This window comes from Apodemus sylvaticus, chromosome 10 (genome assembly GCF_947179515.1).
Source record: "Apodemus sylvaticus chromosome 10, mApoSyl1.1, whole genome shotgun sequence".
Classification (NCBI taxonomy): Eukaryota; Metazoa; Chordata; class Mammalia; order Rodentia; family Muridae; genus Apodemus; species Apodemus sylvaticus.
The window spans coordinates 48,854,096-48,878,073 of record NC_067481.1 but is presented as its reverse complement, the minus strand read 5'-3'; the positions used below and the strand labels follow the sequence as shown (position 1 = coordinate 48,878,073).

Sequence of the window (23,978 nt, the reverse complement as noted above, 5' to 3'; positions counted from 1 at the left end):
GTGGTCTATGGAGGGGCCAGGCTACTCCAGGTTGATTTACCCAGATTCAACAATCACCCAGGCTACAGAAGCCGCTGGGGGCCAGGGCGGGGGAGGAGTGTTTCCCTAGAAGGCTTTTCCAATCCTGTATACAAGCTCATGTGTCCCAGTTTTCTGTATTCTCTTTTAGTTGCTGATGCCAAACGGCTAGGACTGTGGACTAGAACACTAAGCTCTTGGACCCTAGGGCTCAGAAAGCAGGAGTTACAGGGAGCTAGAAATATGACCAGAAACACTCTGGGTGGGGAGGGCAACAGTTGTAAGTAGGCCCTCTCCACACCCTCAGCAGCTGTACCCTCATAGCTCCTTCCCCAGACTGATCAAGGACCTCAGAGATAGTGGTATTTCTCAGAGAGAGCTCAGCAGTAGTGAGGGGCTCAAAGGACGGGCCTTCTGCTGGCTGAGAGCTCGGGGTTCAGGCCGTTCCTCACTAAGGTAAACTGGGGGTGGGGGGACAGAGGCCAAGGACTTAACTCTCAACTGTAGTCTAGAGGCCTTACTACCAAACCCAGTGTAAGACCATGGTTCTGGGGTAAGGTCCCTGGTATCCATGGCCCATGCCAAGGAGCCCCAAAACTGGAGGCCCTTCACTAGGAGCAGGTTTGGTTCTTACACCATTCTTGGTTTCATTCTTTTTTGTTTGTTTGTTTTTATAAAGCTGTCATCCTTTACTGTTGGATGTTGGAATGTACAGAACTATCTAACACATGAGCTATGGTGTCCAGTCAGACCCACAAGTAGCCATCAGAGCCTCAGGCATTACCAAATGCATTTTATTGGTCTGTTACATTGAAGAGTATAGTTTCTAAGCAAAACAAAACCAACCAAATGAACAAACAAACACAAAACAAAACCCCAAACCCCATACACTCTGCTCCTCACAAAACCAGAGTCACCAAGGCAGGCACACACTGGCCACCAGTGCTTGGTGGAGACTGAGGAATCAGGAACAAGGGTGGGCAAGGGGGTAGGCTGCTCCCACAGGCTGCACAGTCCCCAGGCTAAGGGGGACAGGGAAGGCTGTGCTCTATGCAGAATGCGGCCAGTCCTTTCTCATGGTTTCAACTGCAGCAAGTCTCTGGACCTTGGTGACGTCTAGGAGTCAGGCAACGTGTGGGCTCAGGTCCCAGACGGCTTGCATGTGCTTGGATGGCGGGGATGTGGGGGTGACAGAACGAACAAGCAGCAGCCCAGGCCTTATGTTGACCCTGTAAACTCTTCCAAGGGCCCTGTGGGTTCCCAGGCTTCCCGTATGGAAGGTGGCGCTGGCCTTGTGCCTCACTGGGGATGAACTGGGACTACCCAGGCACTCCCACCTCCCTTGGCCCCAGGAACTCCTAGATGTCTGACCATACAGTATGCTGCCTATGTGCAGTCCTAGGGATTCTAGTGCAGAAAGCAAGGGCAGGGTGCAGAGAGTGACACTGTACACACGAGTGGGTGGGTCACTGTGCAGTGGCTGGGGAGTTCATGGGGTCAATCTGGTGGCCAGAGGCGATGGCAGTACTGCTGCAGTGGGCCACTCTCACCCAGGGCCCACATCTGACTGCCCCAGAGTCTTGGGAGAGCCTGGAAAATAGCCAAGGTCTCCTGTCCCTTAGCAGGCAGTGAGTTGAGACCACAAAAGGCCTCAGGAGAGATATGGCGCAGACTCTGCCCTAAGCAACTCTTGCTAGATGAGGCGCAGGCCACTGTAGACCCTACTAACCCTACAGGGCCCCAGGCTGACGGAAGGAAGAGAGGCATTGGGAAACAGTCCAGGCTGAGGCTGCAGGCAGCAGTGGGGTTGTTTGAGAGGAAAATACAGAGGGTGTCCCCCAAGGCAGCCAGTCTCCCTGAGGCTGACCCCTCCTACCCAGCTGTGATCTGCAGGCATCCTGACCCCAGCTTGCCCTGCAGGGCCAGCACTGCCCACACTCATATCCCAGGCTCACAGTCACTTTGTTAGGTTACACAGCTGAGTGAGTGGGGTTGGGGGGGGGGGAGGGAGGGACCGGGGTGAGGCAGTTTGGGCTGTGATGACCTCGGCCTCTCCCCGCTGGAGCTCAGGGGCCTGATACCTGGGCTCGCCACTGTGCCGCCCCGCCCGCCCGGCCCCTGGCCGGCTGCAGTCCTCACTTGTTGTCTATAAGCATCTGCACCTTGTGGACCAAGTCCCGGGCAATCCGCAGGATCTCCTGGGCATCATGGCGTTCAGCCCGCTCTGGGGAAAACATGAATGATTATGGGGAGGCTGAGGGGAGCCCTGCTTAGTTTCCACCTGCTGTGCTCTGGACACCTGGGGAAGTGATCCTAGGATTCCTGAGAACCCTCCAACTCTGCCGTGTCCCCCTCTAGAACACAGCCCAAGCGGCTGGATCAGCTCATACCATTGAAGAATTTGATGATGTCAGTGAAGTCCATGTTGTTGTCACGGATAATCTCCCTGTAGGCCTCCACCAGGGCCAGGGCGATGAACAGGACGAAGTGCTCTGAGGAGATGCGCCTGGCTGCCCAGATCACTTCCCACACTGCAAACACGTCCTCATACAGCAGCTCTGGAAACGGTAGGGAGCAGGCACGGGGCTTGACGGTGACACATGGACTCTGCTCCAGCAGCTAGATTCTCCCTCCTGCACCAGCCTGGTTCAGCCTGGCTCCCGAATGGGGCATCCATACCCAAGACCAAGACCCCACCCCTTTCCTTGGCCATTTCTGCAGACGCCATGTGGCACTCTGCATTCTTAGTGCTCAGGGGAGCTGTAGTTTGGACAAGGCTCCAAAGACCATCGCCTGTGACAAAAGGAGCAGAGCAGCAGTGGTGTGGAGAGGTCTCACGGTCTTGTGAGCACATACATGCCCTGGCAGCCTTATAAACTCAGGCTGGGCGAGGTAGGTCACACGGGATGCAGTGAAAGGTACAAAAAAACCCACTGATTCTGGGTTTCCCGGCTCCCCTGACCCCAGTCCCATGTCCCCACTTTTTCCTTTTTTTTTTTTTTAACATTTTTATTTTTGGTTTTTCGAGACAGGGTTTCTCTGTGTAGCCCTGACTGTCCTGGAACTCACTCTGTAGACCGGGCTGGCCTCGAACTCAGAAATCCGCCTGCCTCTGCCTCCCAGAGTGCTGGGATTACAGGCATGTGCCACCACCGCCCGGCTGAAACCCACTCTTTCTTTTTCTTTTCTTTTTTTTAAAGATTTATTTATTTATTATATGTGAGTACATGTAGCTGTCCTCACACACTCCAAAAGAGGACGTCAGATCTCATTAAGGATGGTTGTGAGCCACCATATGGTTGCTGGGATTTGAACTCTGGACCTTTGGAAGAGCAGTCAGTGCTCTTAACCTCTGAGCCATATCTCCAGCCTCCTTTCTTTTTCTTTTAAAGACAGGGTCTTTCTAGGTAGCTAAGACTGGTCTTGAATCCCTACTGGGATTGTAGGCATGCACCCTGATGCCTAGACCTACCCACTTCTTACCTCTTTTAAAATCCAGCAGGAACCAGCGATAACAGAAATAGAAGTGGGTATAGTCTCCATTTTGATGCATCAGCTCAAATAGCTCTGAGTCCAAGATCTCATGAGAGAGAGAGGGAGACCTGAGCTGCTTCTGTGCCACCCTCAGCCAGCACCCAGAGTAGCCACCACACTGCAGTGCCACATCTGTCCCCCACACTCCCGCTCATTTGCTTGCTCCCTCCCTCCCTCCCTCCCTCCTATCCTCCCTCCCTCCCTCCCTCCGCTGTATCCTTTCTGCAGGAACTCCGGTGGTTTCTGGGCATTTGATGTAATCACCCACTTCACTTCTCACTGAAGCAGGTTCAGGCATGTGGATACACTGCTGCTCAGTTTGCGACACAGAAAACTGTATTTTTATGTGTGGTGCTGGGCATGAAACCCAGGGCTTTTCATGTGTAGGCAAGCACTTTATCTGAGTTAGAGCCTTTGTTTTAAAACATTTAAATTGATTCATTTTTTAATGCATTATTTTTAGTTTGTGTGCACTGGTGTCTTGCCTGTATGCATGTCTGTGTGAGGGTGTCAGATGCCCTAGATCTGAGTTACAGACAGTTGTGAGCTGCCATGTGGGTGCTGGGAAGTGAACTCAGGTCCTCTGGAGGCCCCCAACTCAGTAGGTGACCACGGACATGTGGGCACAGTGTGTGCTGGCCAGGGGACAGCCTCGCTGGTTTTGAATACAAGGTCTTTCACTGAACTCAAGCAGTCTGTGTGGCGGGAGAAGCAGGCATCTGCTCATCTGCCCCTCTCCAGCACCAGGACTCTAAACTACTGTGTGGCTGTAAAAACAAAACAAAACTACTAGAATCAAACTCAGCTCCTAGACTATGGTATCTCTCCAGTCCTTTTGACTTGACCTTGAATTCATAGCAATCCTGATCTGCCAGCCTCTAAATTCCAAGTGCTAGGATTCCGAGCATGAGCCTGGCAGCAGGGTTTCCGTGAAGGAGATTCAGCTACGGCTGGTGGTGCATGCCACTATCCCAGCAGTCAAGGAGGGCAGGATTGCTGCAATTCAAGACCAGCCCCTTGGTAAATAAATACGTGAAATAAGAGGACAGTCCAGCACTCACCTGGATGAGGGAGCGCATGTTGGCGAAGTGGCTGTCCATGGCGCCCCCACTGGGGAAGTTTTGGCTCATTCTCTTCATGAGGTGGCTGAAGCAGCTGTAGGCCAGCTGGTCTGCCAGGAGACAGGAAGGAAGCCACCATGACACCCGGAGGGCAGGCTGGCTAATATGCTCACCCCTTCCAGACTCTTTCTCCCCATTTTGTCACTCTGAACCCAGTTCCACTTTGGGAAGGCCCCCAGCCTATCCCTTACCATTGTCAAGGATGACTAGGAGTGGTGCCAGGAGGTCACACATGCCCTGCACGTAGCCCATATCCAGGTGCTCCCACACGTAGCTGAAACGGCAGGGATGGTCACTGTAGCCAAGTCAGTCTCTTTTCTTGGGGACTGCCATGAACATGGCCCCTAAAACATTCTGTTCCCCACAAGTCAGCATGAAATATTTACGATAGTTCTACCCTATGAGGCAGTGAGAACTCGCCATGGCCCTTGTCCCCAGGCCGCTTCACCAGAGGACAATGAGGGAAACCAAAGGCCACCACTGTCTGATGTGAAGGGCAGTGGAGTGGAAACAGGTACCTGTCTGAAAGACCCCTCCCCCCCATGCAGTAGGGTGGGGGACTAGCCCTGTGGGGACAGTGCTGTAGACAAGATACAGGGAGACCTGACACACAACAATAGGGAAAGCCCATGGCCCAGGCTGGGTCCCCAATCTCCCACTGCTTGCCCCCAATGGCACCTGCACATGATGTCTCTGAGCCTCTCGAGGTTGGGGGTGGTGAAGTACCAGTAGTTACGGTCACACCTCTGCACGTCCTTGTCTATGCGGTGTAGATTTAAGGCCACGGTGTCCAGTAATTCTATCTGGAAAAGGGGTGTCTCTCAGAGGTAAGACTGGCTAGCCCCTTCTAGGCTGGAGAAGGAGATGTTACCCAAACAAAGAAAACTCAGCCAACAAGGACCCAGAACTCTGAGGACAGCGGCCTCTTAGTGATACTCAGAGAGTCCTTTCGGGACAGACACACCACCCTCTTTCCCTTTGCAGTCAGTCCCCAGATTTTAGTGTGTCACCGACAGCACTGTCAGGGAGCCCCACGTACAGTGTAGGCCGCAGCACACACAGCCGTGAGCTCCTCTGCTGCAAGCTCACTGGAAGGTGCGAGCTTCTCCCGGCCTGGTTCGTGGGGCCCAGGGGAACTGTGGGCTGCCGTGGGGGGCCCTTCGGAGCCTTCTTCTCCAGCACCGTCTTCTTCAAAGCCCACACTCTGTGTCTCATCCAGGCTGGACTGGACGCCCGAGGCCACAGAGTAGTTGCGGGAGGAAGGCAGCCCCGAGTCTGGAGAGTCAAACTCTACAGACTGCTGCTCTGCAACAGCCACACCCGGAGTCGCAGCTCCTGGTTCCTGTTCCTGCTTTGGTTTGGAATCTTCGGGGTCCTGAGGCCCAGGAGGCTCTAGATCATCCACAGAGATAAACACCTGGTGGGAATACACAGATGGCTCCATCCAGCACTCCGGGATCTTCCAGATCAGAAAGGAGCTGGGAAGAAGGATTTTCTTCACCCCCTCCCCACTAATCTCCCAACACTGCAGTCCCTGGATACCAAAATGGCTTTTGACCCAGCCAGCCAAGAGAAGAACAAGGCTTTGGGCAAAAAACCAGACAGGCTGTGCCTATGCTGTGTACTCCACAGCTCCAGGGACTGCTATACGAAGGAACAGAGGCCCCTGTTTTTCTTGGTCTGTTTTTTCCAAGACTGGGTTTCTATGTGTAGCTCTGGTTGTCTTGGAACTCACTCTGTAGACCAGGCTGGCCTCAAACTCAGAGATCCACCTGCCTTTGCAAGGGCTGGGATTAAAGATGTGCATCACTACCACCACCCATATTTTTTTAAAAGATTCATTTTTTTTTACTTTTAATTATGCGTCTACAGATGGTGAATACACTTGAGTGCAGGGACCTACTGAGGCCAGAGGCACTAGGAACTGAACTCAGCTCCTCTGCAAAAGCAGTATGTGATCTTAATAGTTGAGCCGTCTTCAGCCCCTAGGCCCTATAACCTCTAGGTCCCAACTCTTGGTAGCCAGTTAGGGCTCAGTGTCATTCTACAAAGACCTAAAGTCACAAAGGAGCCCAGGAGACCTGCCCCTGTGGCGTGGCTAGTAGGGTTGGAGGGGAGAATAAGATGCACGTTTTAAGAAAAGCAAGTTCTTTATTCTTGGTATTGAAGGTTGAGCAGACAGGAAACCTCTGTAACAATCCCAAGTCAGTCACATTAGTCTTCAAAGTACAGAAGAAGGAAACAGTGTACAGAAGCCCACCAGTGTGAAGGAGCCCTGGGGTGAGGCCACGCCCACCTGCTGCCTTAGTCTGCTTTTTCTAACTGGACTGGTACTCAAAGGGTGACATCTGAAACACTGAGGACAGCCATGCTCGTGGAACTCTGTAGCCCAGCATGGTCTCAGCCTTCTCTTACCTCAGCTGCCAAGTATTCACATTACCAGAGAGAGTACAGCACCGCAGCCGGTCAGGCTTGTTTATGTGACGGTCATCACTGTGCGTGTGTGAAGGGAAAGGGGTTGTTGGGAATGCGTGTGCCACAGTGCACACAAGGCCACAGGACAGTTTTGTGTAGTCAGTCAGTTTCTCTTCACCTGTGAGTGGGTTTTGGGATCAAACTCAGGATATCAGACTTGGGCAGAAACCACCTTACCTGCGGAGCAGCCCTCTCCTGTCCCAGACTCAGGTGTCTGCGAGAGCCAGGGCACTCAGGATGCTCCTGAGACAGGGTCAGGACATGTGGCTTTTAAACACTTTCAAACAAAATATTTATTATTCTCTCTCTGAGTGTTTGCTTGCATTTATGTCTGTGCATCATATGTGGACATGTGATGTGCAGGGCCCATGAAGGTCAGAAGAGGGCATGTGTGTCTTAGAGCTGGAGTTACCATTGGTTATGAGCAGCCATGTGGGTACTGGGAGTTGAACCCAGGATCTCTCGAAGGGCAGTCAGTGCTCTTGACTGCTCAGGTCAGCCATCTCCCTGGCAGGGTTATATTTTCTCTTAACATTCATGATCGATAAAGTATCAAGATCAAATGTTATCTGAAGAGGCCTTTTTCCCCCCTCTTTTTTTGAAATAGGGACTAATGGCTCTGACTCTGCTGTGTAGCTAAGGCTGGCCTTGGATTCCAGCTCCTCCCACTTCTCCAACTAGGATACTGGCATTCCAGATGTGAGACACTAAGCCTGGTTTTTTAAATTCTAATGGTACTTTATTATACAAAGTAATGGGCTTCACCATGGCAACTTCATACTTGTTTGTCATATTTTAGAAAGGAGGAAGGATATGTACAAAGTGGGGGGCTGGAGAGATGGCTCAGTGGTTAAGAGCACTTGTTGCTCTTCAGAGGACCTGGGTAAGTTTCCAACATCCATAAGGTGGTTCTTGATTATCCATAACTCTTATTCTGACCTTCACAGGCACCAGGCACATGTGCTGCACAGACAATACATGCGGACAACCTTAAAAAGAAAACCATTTGTGGGCTGCGCATGATTGTACACATCTTTAATGCTAATATTTGGGAAGCAGAAGCAGGTGGGTCTCTGTGAGGTCAAGGCTACCCTGGTCTACAGAGTGAGTTTCTACAGGGTCTACAAAATGAGATCCTGTCTCAAAACCAAGCGACCATAAAAGTAAAAAACAATTTATGCTAGGTAAGAATCTAGATAGTGCCTGTAATCCCAGCATTTGCACTGGGAAGGCTGAAGCAGGATGATGGGTAAGACCAGATCAAGACAGAAGGGCCTGGGCAGAGGAAAGAAGGAAGGCAGGAAGGAAGGAAAAAAAGAGAAAAACCCACAAAACAAAACAAAACAAAAACTCCATACCCAAGCACGGGTGGGGTAGCAGCAGCAGGCAGCCACGGTTACAACCTCCCTTCTCAAGGCAGAGTGGTGGCAGAGACAGCCGCCCACCAGTACTCTACCTACCTCTGCAGTCTCTTCTACAAGGTGACAGAAAACTGCAGAGACAGGATCCTGCCAGGGCAAAGCAAAGGCTCTCTGCACGCCTCTGCTCTTTGGCTGACAGCTTTCCACAAAGCCCCTTGAATGAGAGGTGCGTGAACGGAGACGTTTGGAAGCTGGGCCCCAGACAATGGCCAGGCTTGCTCAGAGACACTGACGTCACCAGGCAGTGCCAGGACCCACGGGACCGTGACTACCTCCCATGCTCTTGATGGGGCTCTCCCATGCTCTGTGCTCTTTAGGGAGGGAGGGAGAAGCTTCCCTAAATTCCAAAAGATCTGGGAAACCCAGCACAAAGCACTGACTTGTTCTTACGTGAAGGTACCACAAGTTGCCCATTCTTCAATTGAAATTTTGAGGCACTAACACATGCAGCCTCTGTCCAAGACCCAACTGCCAGGATTGGAGGCTGGCCCCGTGCTTGGGGCTCTTTACCTAAGAGATTGGTGCCCCCCCAGCCCGCCCCCAATCTGGCTCACATCATTGCTGATGGTGGAATCCCGGTGCACGAGGCGCTGCACGTGGCTATCGATGCTGCTGCCCGAGGAGAACTTGGTGAGCGTGGCTGGGTGAGCCTCCCGCTCCCGCTGCCTCACCACCACCTCGCAGGCCTTCCACTCTGCCAGTACCTGCTGGTACCTTGCTGCCACTGCTGTGTCCACCTGTGCACAGACCACACCATGACCATGAGGGGAGGGTGCCCAGGGCCTCCTCCTCAAAGCTGGCCAAGCACTGGAACTTCAGCCTAGAGGGAACTCGGAAGTTGAGATGGCTGAACTAGAGCTCATGAGGACCAGGAGGCTCTGCTTCTGTCTTCTCTGCTGTTTCTAGCTAGGAGGGGCTAAGGCTTTCAACCCCCTGCCCCTGCCCAGGGTCACTTGTCCAGCTGCCAGTTCCTTGGCTCTGCAGGAGCTGGTGCTCTTACCTGCTCCATCTCCTTCTTGCTCATGCCAAACTTGTAGTGGCCAAGCAGGAAGGGCCAGACGTCCTTGCGAATCTCATGGTCCACACCTCCATAGTACACCTGCCGCAGCAGCTCCAGCTCCTTATAGTTCTGAGGGACCCAGAGGGTAAAGAGCATGCAGCCTCCAGTTACTGTGGCCCGGTAGCCAAGCCACCTCCCAGGGAGAGCTAAGCCTGGGCCTTAGTGGCTTTACTGAGCCTAGGCATAGGGGCAGCCATAGCCTCCTGTTCCCTGGTTATAGTTTCAAGAAAAGGTGTCATATCCCCTTCCTCCCCGGGCAGGGAACAGAGCTCTAGCAGGCAAAGATCTGTCAGTTCTCAGATCAATATGAAAGTAGATTGGATTCCAGGCCTAGTCCCTTCCCACGCAGATGCAATTCAGCCATCTATCTATAAGGAAGGTCACCCCATGGCGCCAGCCTAGCCTCCCAACTCCCTACTATGATGTACCCAAATGAACGGTTTAGAGTAGGCAGCTATGTATAACCGTTGCCTCCCAAGTCCCCACCCACAGCCTCTGCCTTGGAGGCCCAGTTCGCACCTTTTTGTCCTTCTGATACTTGCTCCACACATCCTTGGTAAGGCCACCGGAGGCTCCCGGGGGCCTGTCCGGCGGAATAATGTTGTGATGCACCAGTGCAGACAGGTGTGTCCTCACTGTGGACAGGTGGCGACAGTAGGCTAGCCCTACAGTGGACAAGGAGGAGGCTGGAGCTGCGGTGCTTCCCCACCCCCAGCCCGTCAGAACCCCACCTCACCACACACTCACAGCCATAGAAGGCCCTGGACACGATCTGCCTCTTCATGCTCTCACACAGCAGCCTGAGGGGCAACCTGTGGAAACATCCTGGCTCAGAGGGGGGATTGTAGCTCACTGGCAAGAAGGGCTGACATGGTACCTTCAGAGTGCAGAGGCAGTCAGATGCTGTGTGGAGGGGCCTGTACAGCTCAGTAGTTCAGTCGCCTCCCTGCCATTATCCTTGATGCTGCTGTTGGGGGCCTGGCTTTAGCTTTGCTACAGTGAATCCTGATTTCTTTATGTACAAATGGAGACACTCAGGGGCACCAGAAATGGTGGGTTAAAAATGAAGTGACAGGTGAAGGAGAGTATTCAGTCAGTGAGCCCAAGCTGTTCCCATGTTGCCCTCATACATGGCAGTACTCGTGTTCCCAGACACACAGCCTGACAGTGAGACTACATCTGTAACGGGAATGTGGGCAGAGGATTGTTATCTATTGTGGGAGCACTCACACGGTCCTCGCCTGCCTTAAGGAAGGAGGTGGTATCGCCCTATTTTGCAGGGAAGAAAACTTGAGGTTTAGAAACGCAGAAGTGTCAGGCCTTTAATCTCAGCACTTGGGAGGTAGAGGCAGGCAGATGTATGTGAGTTGGAGACCAGCCTGGTCTACATGAGAGTTTTAGGCCAGCTAGAGCTACATGGTAAGATGCTGTCTCAAAACAAAAAGAAAAGACAGAGGCTGAGGTAATGTAGGTAGCGTAAATGAAAGTTGAATCCAGGTCTGTCCAACTTAAAGAGGCCACCCTGTCATGCCAGTGGCACAGGCTGTAAGGACAGAAGGGTTACACATGGATGGATGTGTCGACAGGAGGCTCTCCTGCCCTCCTCACTCACCTGTCAGGAATGCAGCTGCAGTGACTGGGGGTCACATATGGTGAGCTACTGGAGGAACAGGAAAGGCAGGAGGAGCCCTGGCTACACAGGGGCTCTAGGTGCCAGGCTGTCAGGCTGGGTCCAAAACCCTGCATCTCAATCATGTCGCCAGTATCTGAGGGTAGGAAGGAGCCAAGGTCAACGCCTGTGGAGGCTCCCTCCCCCAGTGCCCTGCAGCATGCCCATCTCTGCCCAGAGCTGCAGACGAAATCACATTGGTGGAAATTCCTAAGGTGGTGCCTGCCTGGCTGAGAACCCAGAGATGCAGAGTGGGAGGGTGCCTGACACTGCCCAGCTTCCCCTGAGCTGAGAACACGGCAGCCTTTTCTATGTGGTAGAATCCTGTACTGAGTTGTGGGTCATTCGTCTACCCACCTCATCCATGCCAGAGAACACGTGCTTTCCTAGAGCAAAGAAGAACAACGGCCTCTGCTCGCCAAAACACTGCCACTTAGCTCGCTTCTTTCTGAGACACTTAGGAATGTGTGTGGAAGCCCCAATATCAATGATCAAGATCCTTGAGGGTGCCTCACGCTACATCTCACTAGCCTCTGTCTTCCTGAGATCTAGAACAGTGCTTCTGGCCCAAACCAGACAACCTGAAGCCTGCCTACCTAATTAGCATGGTAGCTCTTGTGTGAGCTGGAATGGAGGGGAGAGTCACAGGGCTGGAGGGTGGAAGCGGTGCCTGGGCACACAGGCCCAAGATCCACACACCAGTCATAGCTGACTAGGCTGTGCAGCACCGGAAGACAGACCCTTGGGCATGTCTGTACTTCTGTAGATGAAGCTGTCTCAACCATCCCTATTGATCTACATTAGAACTGAGTCAAGACTCTTTAGAGTTTCTAGGGCCTTCATTGGGCAGAACACTGTTCAGGGTAATTGGCTGGGAGCCACAGAGATGAGACGCAGCGAAAGACTCGGTGGTATCATGGGACCGGGGTGCAGAAAGAGTGAAGAACAAGGAGGGCTGTGTGTGCTGAGCTCTTCAGCAATGGTTTTCTTGGAAAATCTAGCAAGAGATCCTGACTCCCCACAGTCTGGAGGCCGAGGTCTGGTGTTTAGATAGCCAGACTCCAGCTCTGGGTGTGCCTTGGTGGTGAGGGCTGAGCTGATTTCCCTCTCGTCCCCTCAAGGGCTGCCCTGCCTTGTTCCAGCAGACCCGTGGGTAGGAATGTGTCAGTATCTGGGCCTTCAGCTCCACCAGGAGGTCAATTAAGGGAATATGTTTGGTGGGGGGGGCTGCGGCTCTGGGAGTGAGGGGTTGCAAGCCATGCTGAAGACTCTGGGAGCAGCGAGAGAGGGTAAGTGCAGGGGGGGGGGGCGGTTGGGGCCTACTCAAGCCCCTGCAGCAGGCAGGAGGTCAGGTGTGGGAGGAGCCAGGGGTAGGGATAGAGGTGGGTAGGGAGGAGTCAGCCCAGCCAGGCAGGCAGCAGGCAGCAGGCAGGGATGGTAACAGGTGCAGGGGGTAGAGGATGGGCACAGAGGGAAACAAGCTCGTGCCCAGAAAGTTGGGCCCAACCAAGGCACATCTCCTGGGTCAATGCTCTTCACCTTAATTCTCCAGGAAGGAGCTGAACCAGCCAGCACTGCACACTCTCTACACTGTGACAGCCCAGTGTAGACAGCTGGAGCTCTGGAGTGACTGGGTGAGTGACTGATGAGGCAGCAGGCTGGACAGGGGGCTGCTGGGTCAGCTTTGACTCTGACTCTCTCCTCTGAGCATGAGGAAAGTATAAAGCGAACAGTCAAGGTGGGTGAACCACACAGCTCCTAGGACTCCGAGTGAAAGGCGCCTGGCCTGGAGCAGAATTAGAGTGAACAGCATCTCTGCTCTGTAGGGAGGGCAGCAGGGAACGGAGAGGGGAGGGAAGACCTGGACACCCCGCCACTTAATCACATGCACAAGTCAAGCATGTTGCAGGCCTGACAAAGCAATGGCTGCAGAACTCAGCAGTGTTGTCATTATGGACTGGAGTGCACGGGGCGCTCCCACCCCATCCCTCCTTTCCACTTCCCTCCAGATTTTCTTCTCATACCTGTACCCTTCCCCCAAGTACTGGGGTCACAGGTCTAACCCCCAAACTCTATAAAAAGATATGCAAACTTCTTCCAAGGCCTCTGGACCCTATGGACCTAGAAACTCATCTGATTCAGAGGCCTCAGTCCTAACACTAGCTAACGGGCTTTCTCTTTGCTTCTGAGATCTCAAGTTGCCTAGGCTAGTTTCAAACTCCCTGTGTTGCTGAGGCTGACCTTGACCTTCTGACCCTCTTCCCTCCACCCCCAAAGTGCTGGGATTACAGGTGTGTGTGCCATCCCACCCAGCAGTCAGCAGCCTTTCTACTGCCAAGATGCCGTTTCGAAGACAATGAATTCAACCTTCCCACATTCCTCCAGGCCAGTTAACCTGTAAACAGTGTTGTCCAAGTCTATGGTGCAGACAGCTAGATGGCAAGTGTGCCAGGACGCTAATAAGTAGGGTATTCCGTGGCCTACAGGACTGGAAAGGAAGGGCAGAACTGTGGCAGAAGAGCAGCTGGCAGAGCTGTCTGATGGGTACTGGGTGTGCTCTGAGCCACAGGCCTGGCTGGCAGGAGTAGGAGAGTCATTGCAAGTTGAGTGACACCAAGGACACTGTGCCCCTTGCAGAACTCTAAAGAAGTGTAAGGAGGGGAGCAGAGAGAACAGCATCTCTGTAGGGTGTGTAATGTATTAGACTCCTTTTCTAAGAGTGAGATCAATTAAAACTCTGTGCTAGAGTGGCACCTAGGAGCTAGTCCAGCCTCAGCGTCTTTGTCCAGCCTTTCCTGGAGCCCGTGCCTGTCCCTCAAAGGGCCCCTGGTTGATGTTTCTCCAAAGAGTGCGGCTCCTTCTCACTGAGATAGCTCTAAGTTAAAAAAGAATTCAGTGGGCAGAGGCATGCTGAGGGGCTGCGACTACCGTCCTGTGTTGTCTCCAGGGAAGGAGATCCCAGCCACCATGGAAATTGAGGCCCTAGAGTATGGGATACCTGGGTAACACCACTGGCATAGCACTGAGCACCAGTGAGAACGCCAAGTCTGGAGATGTTAAAATACTTGCTCAACCCCACAATGAACTAGGGGCTGTGGGGCAGGAATCCATGTTGATGCTGCTGGGAGTCTCAGCCAGTTCCTGGACACTCTGTGGTATTTCTAGCTTCATGCTAAAGTACCAGGTCATATACTACAGGCCTCACACACGGGAAGACCAGTCCTTAGAGCCTCTTCTCAGGGATTCATCCCTCACCTCTGTCCAGCCCCACCTCTGACCCCTGTCTTCTTAAGTCAGAGTCAGAAGCACAAGGCTACAGGCTGGCTTTCCTGTAAGTGGAGAGAATGAAAGAAACCACTGCCTGGCATTTGTCACCATGACTGGCAGGAACAGGGAGAGGCTCTGAGAGCCATTCGGGTCCCCAAGAGGCCATCAGGTAGCCAGCCTCCTCCAGGGGCTCTCTCTCTTTCTCAGCATAAAGCCTCCTCTCCTCACTCAGAACCATTTGCTCCGTACACTCCCTCTTCTTGCCAGTCCTGTGTCCTCGCTGATCAGCCTCTGATAGAGGAAATGGCCCTGCACGTAAGTCCCCTAATGCCAACACTGCTGTTTGAGCCCCTGCAGTGGGTGGCAAGTGGGCCCAGGGGTTAGGGTGGAGGTGAGTCAGGGAAGGGAGGGATAAAAACCTTTCATCGGATTGGGAGCTGTGAGGTTCCGCGAGCAGATCATTGACAGCATCGCGTGTAGTTTATCCTCCTCTTCCTCATCATCGTCCACCGAGGCCGCTCGGCTGGCCGCTAGGTGGTGGTAGTTAATAGTGACTGCTCAAAGACAACAGCGAGAGAGGCAGAGGCATGAGGACCCTAGTCCCTGAGCAGGAGAGACCAACTGCCCTCCTGAGGGAATGGTGTGGAGACTGAGATCACCTTGAACCTGCAAGGTATAGAGGGAACGGGGTAGGGGACGGCAGGGTGGGAGCTAAAACCTTCTGTTATAAGGAGAGGATAGAAGGGGTGTGTGTGTGTGTGTGTGTGTGTGTGTGTGTGTAGGAGACCAACTCTGGCTAAGGCTAGTTGGGACTGGCCAGATGGATCTAAAAGGGATCTAAATTTTTATTTAGCTACTGTCATAGTTGGGCCGCATTTAACCTAGAGATGACCCCAGGCCTTCATTTTAAGAGTACAAATTCAACTGTCTTCTTCCAGGGTCCTCTCAGAGCCCCCTGGAGAAGCAGGAGTCACTTAGCTAAGTTTCAGCTCTTGATGCCTGGCTCGCCCTCTAGGTAGGAAAGAGGCCCTTACAGTGATGTGAACGGAACGGAACGAAGATGGGGAACCAAGCAGAGGCTGAGGTGAGAGGGCAGTCTGCAGCGCTCTGGATGTAGCTGTCTCTTATCCGGTACATCTGAGAGGAACACAGTCCTCCAAGCACAGGCTCCAAGCCCATGTGGATCATTTACACTGTAGTTTCTGTGTGAAGTCTGGGTCACCTGCCCATCAACAAAGACACAGTGTGGCTAACTTTTTGGCAAAGTTAGGAAATGCAGGAATGGGTAGGTGTTCTGGCTGGCAGTAATCACTGTAGACTGGCAGATTCCCTGACCTAATCTTCAAGAAATGCAAGTCTAGTGCAGAGAAACCCATGGGTAGCAGCCTCACAGAGCAGAAAGCAGATACTTCTTGATAGACCCCCCACCCCAACCCTGAGGCCCAGCTGCCTCAGGCCACAGCCCTCAACAGGCAAGCTTCAGGTTTCATCCTCTTCAGAGGATGCTACTTCTGAGAAGGACTGGCTCTGGAAGTGACCCTGCACTGTCCAAGAAGCACAGCTCCTGCCCCAGGCTGACTGGGTGAGGGTGGATGTGGGCCTGAAGACGGGAGGGGAGTGTGCTGCCTTTTATTTTAGGCTGAAGAGGAGTGGAACATTTTCCACCTTCTATTAATATTTCCAGTCTCCCTTTCTTCTTCATGAAATCATGGCATGAAATATTACTAAGAAACGTGTATAGTGATGTCTGGGCCTGCTGAGCTGGGCCTCAGGAGGACTGGGGGATGGCATCTAGGTAGTGACGCCGGTGGGTGAAAGATTCAGTGGGAAGGCTGTAAGTGAGGAACCTCTTGTCTCCAGCTGGCCTGACTCCACAGTGCTCTCACACACCCTGAGCGTCCTTCACAGGGGACACGGGGACACTCACTGTGCTCGTGCCTGTGTCCGGGGTAGATGATCCGGAACACGTAGTCTGTGGTCCGTCCTACACCCAGCTCCTCCACATCAATGGACCGGATGCTGCTGCGTTTCCGTAGCTTGGGGAAAACCTTGCCCTGCAGAGGAAGCAAATGCTCAGGCTGTCCAGTGCACAGTCCCACCCAAGGTTCCTCCCAAAGCTGTTCCTGAGAACTCTGTGTGAAAAGGAAGAGAGAAGGCCTTCCTTCACCCAGCCCTGCACCCAGAGCCTCCCCGGCCAAGATACCTTTCCCTGCTGGGTCCACAGCGGGGGCTCAAGCTGTCCACGAGGCAGCAGCCCATTCTCCAGACATGACAGGAAGGACAGCAGGTGTCCTCCCTGTGGGAAGTGTAGTGGCGGCCTCTGGATGCCATCCTGGCTCACCAGCACAAGCGTGCCACCGCTCTCTGGTGGGGGTGAATGCCCACGAGTGAGGCTGGGGCCCTTCTTGAGACCTCCCGACCCATCACCCTGGCCCAACAAGTGAGATTTCCCAGGCTAGGAAGGAGGGTGGACAGGCTAGAACATGCCTTGGATGCTTCCTTAACTGGAACAGTAGAGGGCTGGCAAGATGGCTTAGCAGGTTAAGGTGACTGCTGCAGAGCCTAACAATTTGAATTTCACTCCCATGTTAGGAGAGAAGTGACTTCTGCAGACTGTCCTGAGGTTTCTGTGTGTACTGTGGTGCAGGTGTCAATGTGTATACTCACGCACATACTCTAAATAAACTTGAAAAAAAAAATGAAGCTGGAAAGTTTGCTTCTGCAGTTAAGAGCACTTGCTGATCCTGCAGAGGAGCCAGGTTCAATTCCCAGCCCCTCTCATATGGCAACTCACAAGTGTCAGTAATTTTAGTTCTGGGGATTTAATGCCCTGTTTTGGCTTACATGGGCATCATGCCATGATATGTATGTATGTATGTATGTATGTATGTATGTATTATGTATGTATGTATGTATGAATGAAGGTGAAGGAGCCATACACATAAAATTTTTTTGTTTGTTTTTTCTGAGACAGGGTTTCTCTGTGTTGCCCTGACTGTCCTGGAACTCACTCTGTAGACCAGGCTGGGCCTTGAACTCAGAATTCGCCTTCCTCTGCCTCCTGAGTGCTGGCATTAAAGGTGTGCGCCACCACTGACAGCTTTGTTATAGAATTTTTTTTAGTAATTTAAAAATAATAAAAAATGGAGCAGGCTGAGAGTGTGTACCTCAGTAGGAAAACACATGCTTAGCATGTGCAATGCCCTGATTCTTGACACTGCAAAATGAGGACATTAGGAGGGGCTGAGAAGTCTAACAGGCCCCATGCACAGTGCATGACAGGCAGACAGTGTTGGTCCCGCCTCTGCCTCAGACGAGCAGACTCACTTTGCTGATGGCAGTGGATGCAGACGATCTGACTGAACGGCACCACCAAGGCGTAGTCCCAGTAAACACTAAAAAGGAACCATATGGTGTCACTGAGTCCTAAGACCTACCTCTGTCAACTGGTCCTATCACATCCCTGAAACTATGCTGAAGACAGGGGAGCCATAGCCAAGCAGTGACCCAGGCCAGCCCTGCTCCGCCATGTCTCGTGGTTTTCCTGGCAGAGTCTGGCAGTCTCAGCGAGGCAGCACTTGGCTTGTGCACATCCCTCCATGGCCAGGCATGGCTGAGTTTCAGAGGGCTTGGGAATCTTTCCAGGCAGCAGCCTCTCCCTCGAACTCTTGGCACTAGGGTACGAGTAAGTCTTGGCCCTTGGAGTCCGCTTTGTTTCTCACTCCCTGCCCTGCTTCCTTAGAGTAAGTGGGAAGGAAACCCTACCTCTTCTCTAGCTCAGAGTCCCCGAGAGTCCCGTTCATGAGTTGGTTGGGAGTCCACTTCAGGGTTAGGTTCTCTGCAGACTGGTGCAGGGAGAGGTAGCCAGGCACCGCCTCCATGTCCTCCTTCTAGGAAAGAGACACCAGAAGACAGAGACAATATGGGCCCACGAGTCTCATAGGATGGCCCATGCAATGAGCCCAAGAGACCAGGCCAGCAATGGAGTCCTGGGGCTAGCGGCTGGGTAGAGCTAGGAGAAACAGAAGCTACATCTGGATAGTTGTTCCGAGTTGGCTCAGTGCACTGGCTCTGTCCTGTCTGCCTGGGTGCCAGGTGTACCACTCACTGGCCAGCCACACCCATACTGGGCATTCACTCTGCCAGCTGGCTGCCCTCCTAGCCCTGGACAGCCTGGATTTCAGCTAGCCAGGGTAGATGTCATCTTTGTCTCCTGCCAACTCCAAGCTGGGCATGAGTCATATGACAATGATCTGGGCAGGAGGGGATCCACTTCTCTCTGGTCAAGTACTGCAGCAAAGAAGCTGGCTTCTGGTCCCGGGACCTTCTAAAGAGGGAAGCATTCCTACCGGCTGTACCAGCACGTTGTTCTTGCCATAGAGCAGACGTGTTCTTGAGTTCTGGTGCAGGGACTCCACGTACTCACGGGCACAGGCAGCTAGCCGGTCTTCTGAAGCACTCCCACTAGAGTGGCGCTTCCGGATCTGCCAGGAAAGTCACAGCTCAGGCCCCAGCCCTGGGAAGCTGCCTTAGGACGTAACCTTCCAGGTCCCGTGCTGGCCCTCTCTAGATGACTCTTAGCCTCCCTTTGCTCTGTAATCAACAGTAGGTACAGGCTACTGGCACGTATGCAAGACTTAGTATAGTCAGAAGATCCTCTTGGGTGCCTCTTGGGGCCCATGAATATAATCTAGATAAGGGAGCACAAGAGAGGAGGGTACTAACCCCCAGGGCAGGGCGCTTTGCTGGGGAGTCCTGACGGTTAGGGGGACCCCGGATACGGTGCCTCTGAACTAGCTCGTCAGCAGAGGGGTCAGTCCAGTAGTGATCGGCTGTCTTGAGCTTCGTGTATTCCAAGGCACAGGGTCCCACTGTGGAGACAGGGATGGTTAATTTAGCTGGTGCTCTTTCATCACCACCCCTCGCCCCACTGACCCAACGCAGGCCTTCAAGTTCTCAAGCTCACCTAGGAGACATGCCAGGATTGGGCCAAACACAGGATCTGCCAATAATGCTTCCTTCTCATAATACTTGCTGCCAAGCGGAGACAGACAGGGTGACTACCAGGGCTCCTGGACTCGGGCCAGCATGGTCAAGCTCACTCAGAAGCATGGCCAGAGACCAGATTCATCTCAGTCACCAAAACAGAGTGAGTCCATAGGATGAAGTGTTGTGGGGCTCTTGGCGTGGTCTATATTCTTGGGGTGCCAAAGGAGGGCTGGAGGCATGCCTACAGACTGCCATGGACTATTAACCATGTAGAGGGATGAGGCTGAGGTGGGCCAAGGAAAGGACCAGTGGGGGGTGGGCAGTCACCTGCAGTTTTCGGCCAGGTATTGTACAACCCTGTCCAGAACTTTCTCCATGAGTGCTGTGCGTACCCATATGTGTTTCAAGGCCTGTGGGCTGAGAGCTGGGGCCTTCCCACTGGTTGAGCCCTGTTTCCGAAGGGCTTCTTGGCTGCCTCCCGAGGGTTTCCTGCAGTGCGAAGAAGGAAAAGCTTCAGGTTCAGAAGCACAGGCCCCAGGTTGGTGGCACTGAAGTGAGAGGCAGAGCTCAAGGTGCCTGGGCTGAGAGGAGGAACCGAAGGAGGGAGACGAGATAAGGGAGCTGCAAAGGGCTAGCCCAATCTCAGGCTGGCCCTTGAAGGAAGCCACCTTTAGGGCTAGCCCAATCTCAGGCTGGCCCTTGAAGGAAGCCACCTTTAGGGCTAGCCCAATCTCAGGCTGGCCCTTGAAGGAAGCTACCTTTAGGCAGGCTGTTTTGACACCAGTAAATGCCAAAGAGAGAGCAAAAATGATGCCGGGAGGGCTGGCTGGGCCCTTACCTGCCCTCTGCCTGCTGCTGCAACTCCTGCACCTTGTGACAAATATCTCCAGCCACGGGGCAGGTCTTCCCCACTTTGGTGAACAGGGCTGCCATCTTGTCACTTCGCAGAAAGCCAGCAGCACGGCGTCTCAGCTGATGCAGGAGGCAGGCCTCCACAGCGCCTGAGCCATAAAGTCAAACAGGCCCTAGGTCATCAGTCACCCCACTGGCCTTACCCACCGGCCCTCTCGGCTGAAGGATGACTTCTCCTAAGGGCCGGCAGAGGCAGTACATAGCCATAGCCGTTATCACTAGGAAGGAATGCTGACAGAAGCCCAAACACTATGCCCAGCCCTGTTTGTTCACACTAGGGCTTCTGAATCTCCTTTGGTATACTCAGGTAAGATACTAAGCCATCTAAGGAAGGAGAAATCCCTCTGGCCTTGAAACTACAGCATGCCTATAGACAGGCAGGGACCGGGGCAAGCCCTGAATTGTGCTGGGATGAGGGGTAGGCTAGAGAACTAGATCCAGACCTCCTACCAAATGTTTCCATCTTGTCCTCCTGCCCAAGGCCATGGTGGACTTGTGAGAGCTGTCATGGGCCAAACTGTTCCTCACCCTTGCCTGGTGCACACATACCTCCTGTATGCAGTGTCACCTCAGTGGGCCGAGGGGCAAAGATGCTCACTAGGGCTGACACGAATATCTCTGTCTGACCCAAGGACAGAGACAGCCCCTACAGAGAGGGGCAGAAAGCAGTGGCCCAGCAGCCCTTCTGGAGAGCATGGTGAAATGGTTGCTAAGGAACACAGCTCTGCAGAAGCTGAAACACTGATGAAGCCTCTGCAGAGACCAGCCCTGACAGGCGCCTCTGGATTATTTATGAGCACGGCAGCAGCTGAGAGAGAGATTTCTCCCTCCGCACTGGGAGGGCATCCTGTGCTTCATTCATGTTTTCAGGGGCCACGCCTAACCTCTCTTCTGGGTTCTGCTTACCACCGAGACCCCACAGAAAGGAAAGAAGGCTTGGTAGGGAAAAGCAGAGCTGCTCTTGGCATGTACAGACCCTAAAAACATTGGTGTACACGTGTGGTAGGAAGTGCCTGGCCACTACTGAGGCCACACTAAACAGTGCTGAGGACAGGCAGCCCAGGGTTGGTCTCTTGAGTCCACGCTTCTGGGAACCCCGGGGAGTGAGTTCATGCGCTAAGCGCCAGCTCTGCTTCCACTACACTGGGACACTGGGGTTATTTATTGGATATTTTATTTATTTACATTTCAAATGTTATCCCCTTTCCTGGTTTCCCCTCCAAAAACCCCCTATCCCATCCTCCCCTCCCCCTGCTCACCAATCCACTCACTCCCACTTCCCTATCCTGGCATTCCCCTATATTGGGGCATTAAACCTTCTCAGGACCAAGGGCCTCTCCTCCCTTTGATGTCCAACAAGGCCATCCTCTGCTACATATGCAGCTGGGGACATGGGTCCCTCCATGTGCACTCTTTGGTTGGTAGTTTTGTCCCTGGGAGCTCTGGGGGTACTGGGTAACTCATATTGTTGTTCCTCCTATGGGGCTGCAAACTCCTTCAGCTCCTTGGGTCCTTTCTCTAGTTCCTCCATTGGGGGCCCTGTGCTCAGTCCAATGGTTGGCTGAGAGCACCCACCTCTGTATTTGTCATGCACTGACAGAACCACTCAGGAGACAGCTATATCAGGGTCCTGTCAGCAAGTGCTTGTTGTCATCCACAATAGTGTCTGGGTTTGGTGACTATATGGGATGGATCCCCAGGGGGAGACTTCTTAGGACTGGTGTGACATCACATTTGATGGTATGTGAAACTTCTTGCTTACCCAGACTCTGACTCTGGGGAGGCACAAGGCCCATGTCTATTCCTGGTTCCTGACCCTCCCTGTTTAAAGACTGTTTGATAGCCAGTCAGCAAGAGCCAGTGTGCTAGGACCTGCATGCATCAGAGGATCATGCGCCACCCCACCGGTACAGAAAAGTAATGCTTTCTTTGGTATAGGAGAGCTGAGGTCCTGTCAAGTTGCCTTCTTCCTCCCTCCCTCCTTCCCCCCCTCTCTCTGTCCCTCCTTCCCTGAGTTATCTAGTTTGAGTACATATCTGTGTAAGGGACGTGTATACAGTGATAAAGCCCCCAGAGGATGCTGGGTATCCTCCTTCCTCCTCCTTCACCCATTCCTTTGAGATGGTCTCTCCCGTAACTCGAGGCTCATGCTTTCTAGGCTAGGCTCAGTGCTGTTCTCCTGACTCCCTTGTCCTCAGAAATGGGTTCAGGCACATCCAGAATGCCTGGCTTGTTACACAGGGGCTGCAATCCAAACTCCAGACCTTGTGCCTGCACACCAAGTGCTCCTAACTGCCTGAGCCATCTATCCAGTCCGAGATAGTCTCGACTAGCACAGTCAGGATATGAAACATGGACTCAGGAAGTAACCACTAATTTATTTTAAAGGCAAAGTCTCACGCAGTTCTGATATCTTAAATTTGCTGTGCAGCACAGCCTGGCTATGAACTCTTGAGAGCTCCCTGCTCTCTGAGGGTCTTGTGTAGCCCTCGAGTGTCCAGCTGAGTGACTCTCTTGCCACAGTCTTTCAGTCTGGGGCTGCTGCAGATCCGTGTTTGTGGGAGGGTGGTCACCATTTCTGATGTTGAATCCTCCACGGATAGAGGGAAACCACATTGAACAAAACCAGAGTGGCAGCAGGTGGCAGCAGCCCTGCAGGGAACCATAGGCCTGAGTGAGCTGACTCATTGCAACAGTAATGAGTCATTAGGCTTCCCACCTGCCCCCAGCCACTGCCAAGGAGCGGGGCTGGGATCTGGGGAGCAGCCACCCCATTTGGCCTCACCTGCCCTGCCGGTGAGGAACAGGTTCTCCTGAGAGCCATCAGAGGCAGAGCTCAGCGATTATCACAAGGAGGGATTGCTGGGGGAAGCCCAAACATCTCACTCCCATCGCTGCTGGTTCACACCATGACTCCTGGGAAATTCAGGCAGAGTGCCAAGCTGTATCTGCGGAAGGAGGAATCCCTCCCTCTCACCCTGCCCCAGTCTTCAGGGACCTGTGAGGCCAGGTGTTCTTGGCCTAATTCCATACCCTCTCTAAGCAGTGATTCCCAAAACCACAGGATCCTTCCCCAGTCCCACTGCAGAGAGGAGAATGCGACTGTGTGCAGTACGGAGATAAAATAATAATGACCACGACAGAGGGGCTTGCCTGAAGGGGTTAGTGGAAGGGCTTCTCGGGCTCCGAAATGACATTAAAAGTGTGCATATTATGTATGTGTATTTATGTGAATTTCTGTTCTGTGTTAACAGTGCTCAAAGTACCCTCCTACCCATGGAAAAGAATTAATGGCTTTCGACTTCTAAAAGGTGGTCCAGACTCCAAAGATACTAAGTTCTGGTCAATCACACCCAACATGGTGGCACATGCTTTAATCTCAGCATTCAAGAAACCAAGGCAGGCAAAAATCTCTGCAGACGGATTGTGAATGGCACTGTAAAGCCTCAGGGCAAGTCCAGGTAAAGTCCTGTGTGACCTCCTCATACCCAAGAACACCAGGCAACTCCAGG

At 53.0% G+C, this 23,978-nt stretch overlaps 1 protein-coding gene across 2 annotated transcripts in view; it reads right to left on the bottom strand.

Annotated features, from left to right (window-relative positions):
• Positions 1-798: 798 nt before the first annotated feature.
• Sgsm2 (small G protein signaling modulator 2) overlaps positions 799-23,978 on the bottom strand; it is a 40,688-nt gene continuing 17,508 nt past the window's right edge. Inside the window, exons 3-24 of one of the 2 annotated variants that reach the window (XM_052194234.1) lie at positions 20,393-20,555; positions 19,882-20,043; positions 19,532-19,599; positions 19,291-19,436; positions 18,915-19,049; positions 18,331-18,455; positions 17,893-17,960; positions 16,769-16,929; positions 16,493-16,619; positions 14,985-15,119; positions 11,242-11,395; positions 10,377-10,441; positions 10,149-10,294; positions 9,570-9,698; positions 9,124-9,306; positions 5,713-6,090; positions 5,352-5,476; positions 4,865-4,947; positions 4,614-4,723; positions 3,502-3,598; positions 2,409-2,576; positions 799-2,242 (exon numbers count right to left, since the gene is read on the bottom strand). In XM_052194234.1, coding sequence (XP_052050194.1) covers positions 2,154-2,242; positions 2,409-2,576; positions 3,502-3,598; positions 4,614-4,723; positions 4,865-4,947; positions 5,352-5,476; positions 5,713-6,090; positions 9,124-9,306; positions 9,570-9,698; positions 10,149-10,294; positions 10,377-10,441; positions 11,242-11,395; positions 14,985-15,119; positions 16,493-16,619; positions 16,769-16,929; positions 17,893-17,960; positions 18,331-18,455; positions 18,915-19,049; positions 19,291-19,436; positions 19,532-19,599; positions 19,882-20,043; positions 20,393-20,555 — 3,017 coding nt within the window. In that variant the 3' untranslated portion in view covers positions 799-2,153. The remainder of the gene's footprint in view (positions 2,243-2,408; positions 2,577-3,501; positions 3,599-4,613; positions 4,724-4,864; positions 4,948-5,351; positions 5,477-5,712; positions 6,091-9,123; positions 9,307-9,569; positions 9,699-10,148; positions 10,295-10,376; positions 10,442-11,241; positions 11,396-14,984; positions 15,120-16,492; positions 16,620-16,768; positions 16,930-17,892; positions 17,961-18,330; positions 18,456-18,914; positions 19,050-19,290; positions 19,437-19,531; positions 19,600-19,881; positions 20,044-20,392; positions 20,556-23,978) is intronic. The other variant, XM_052194235.1, reaches the window with a different exon arrangement.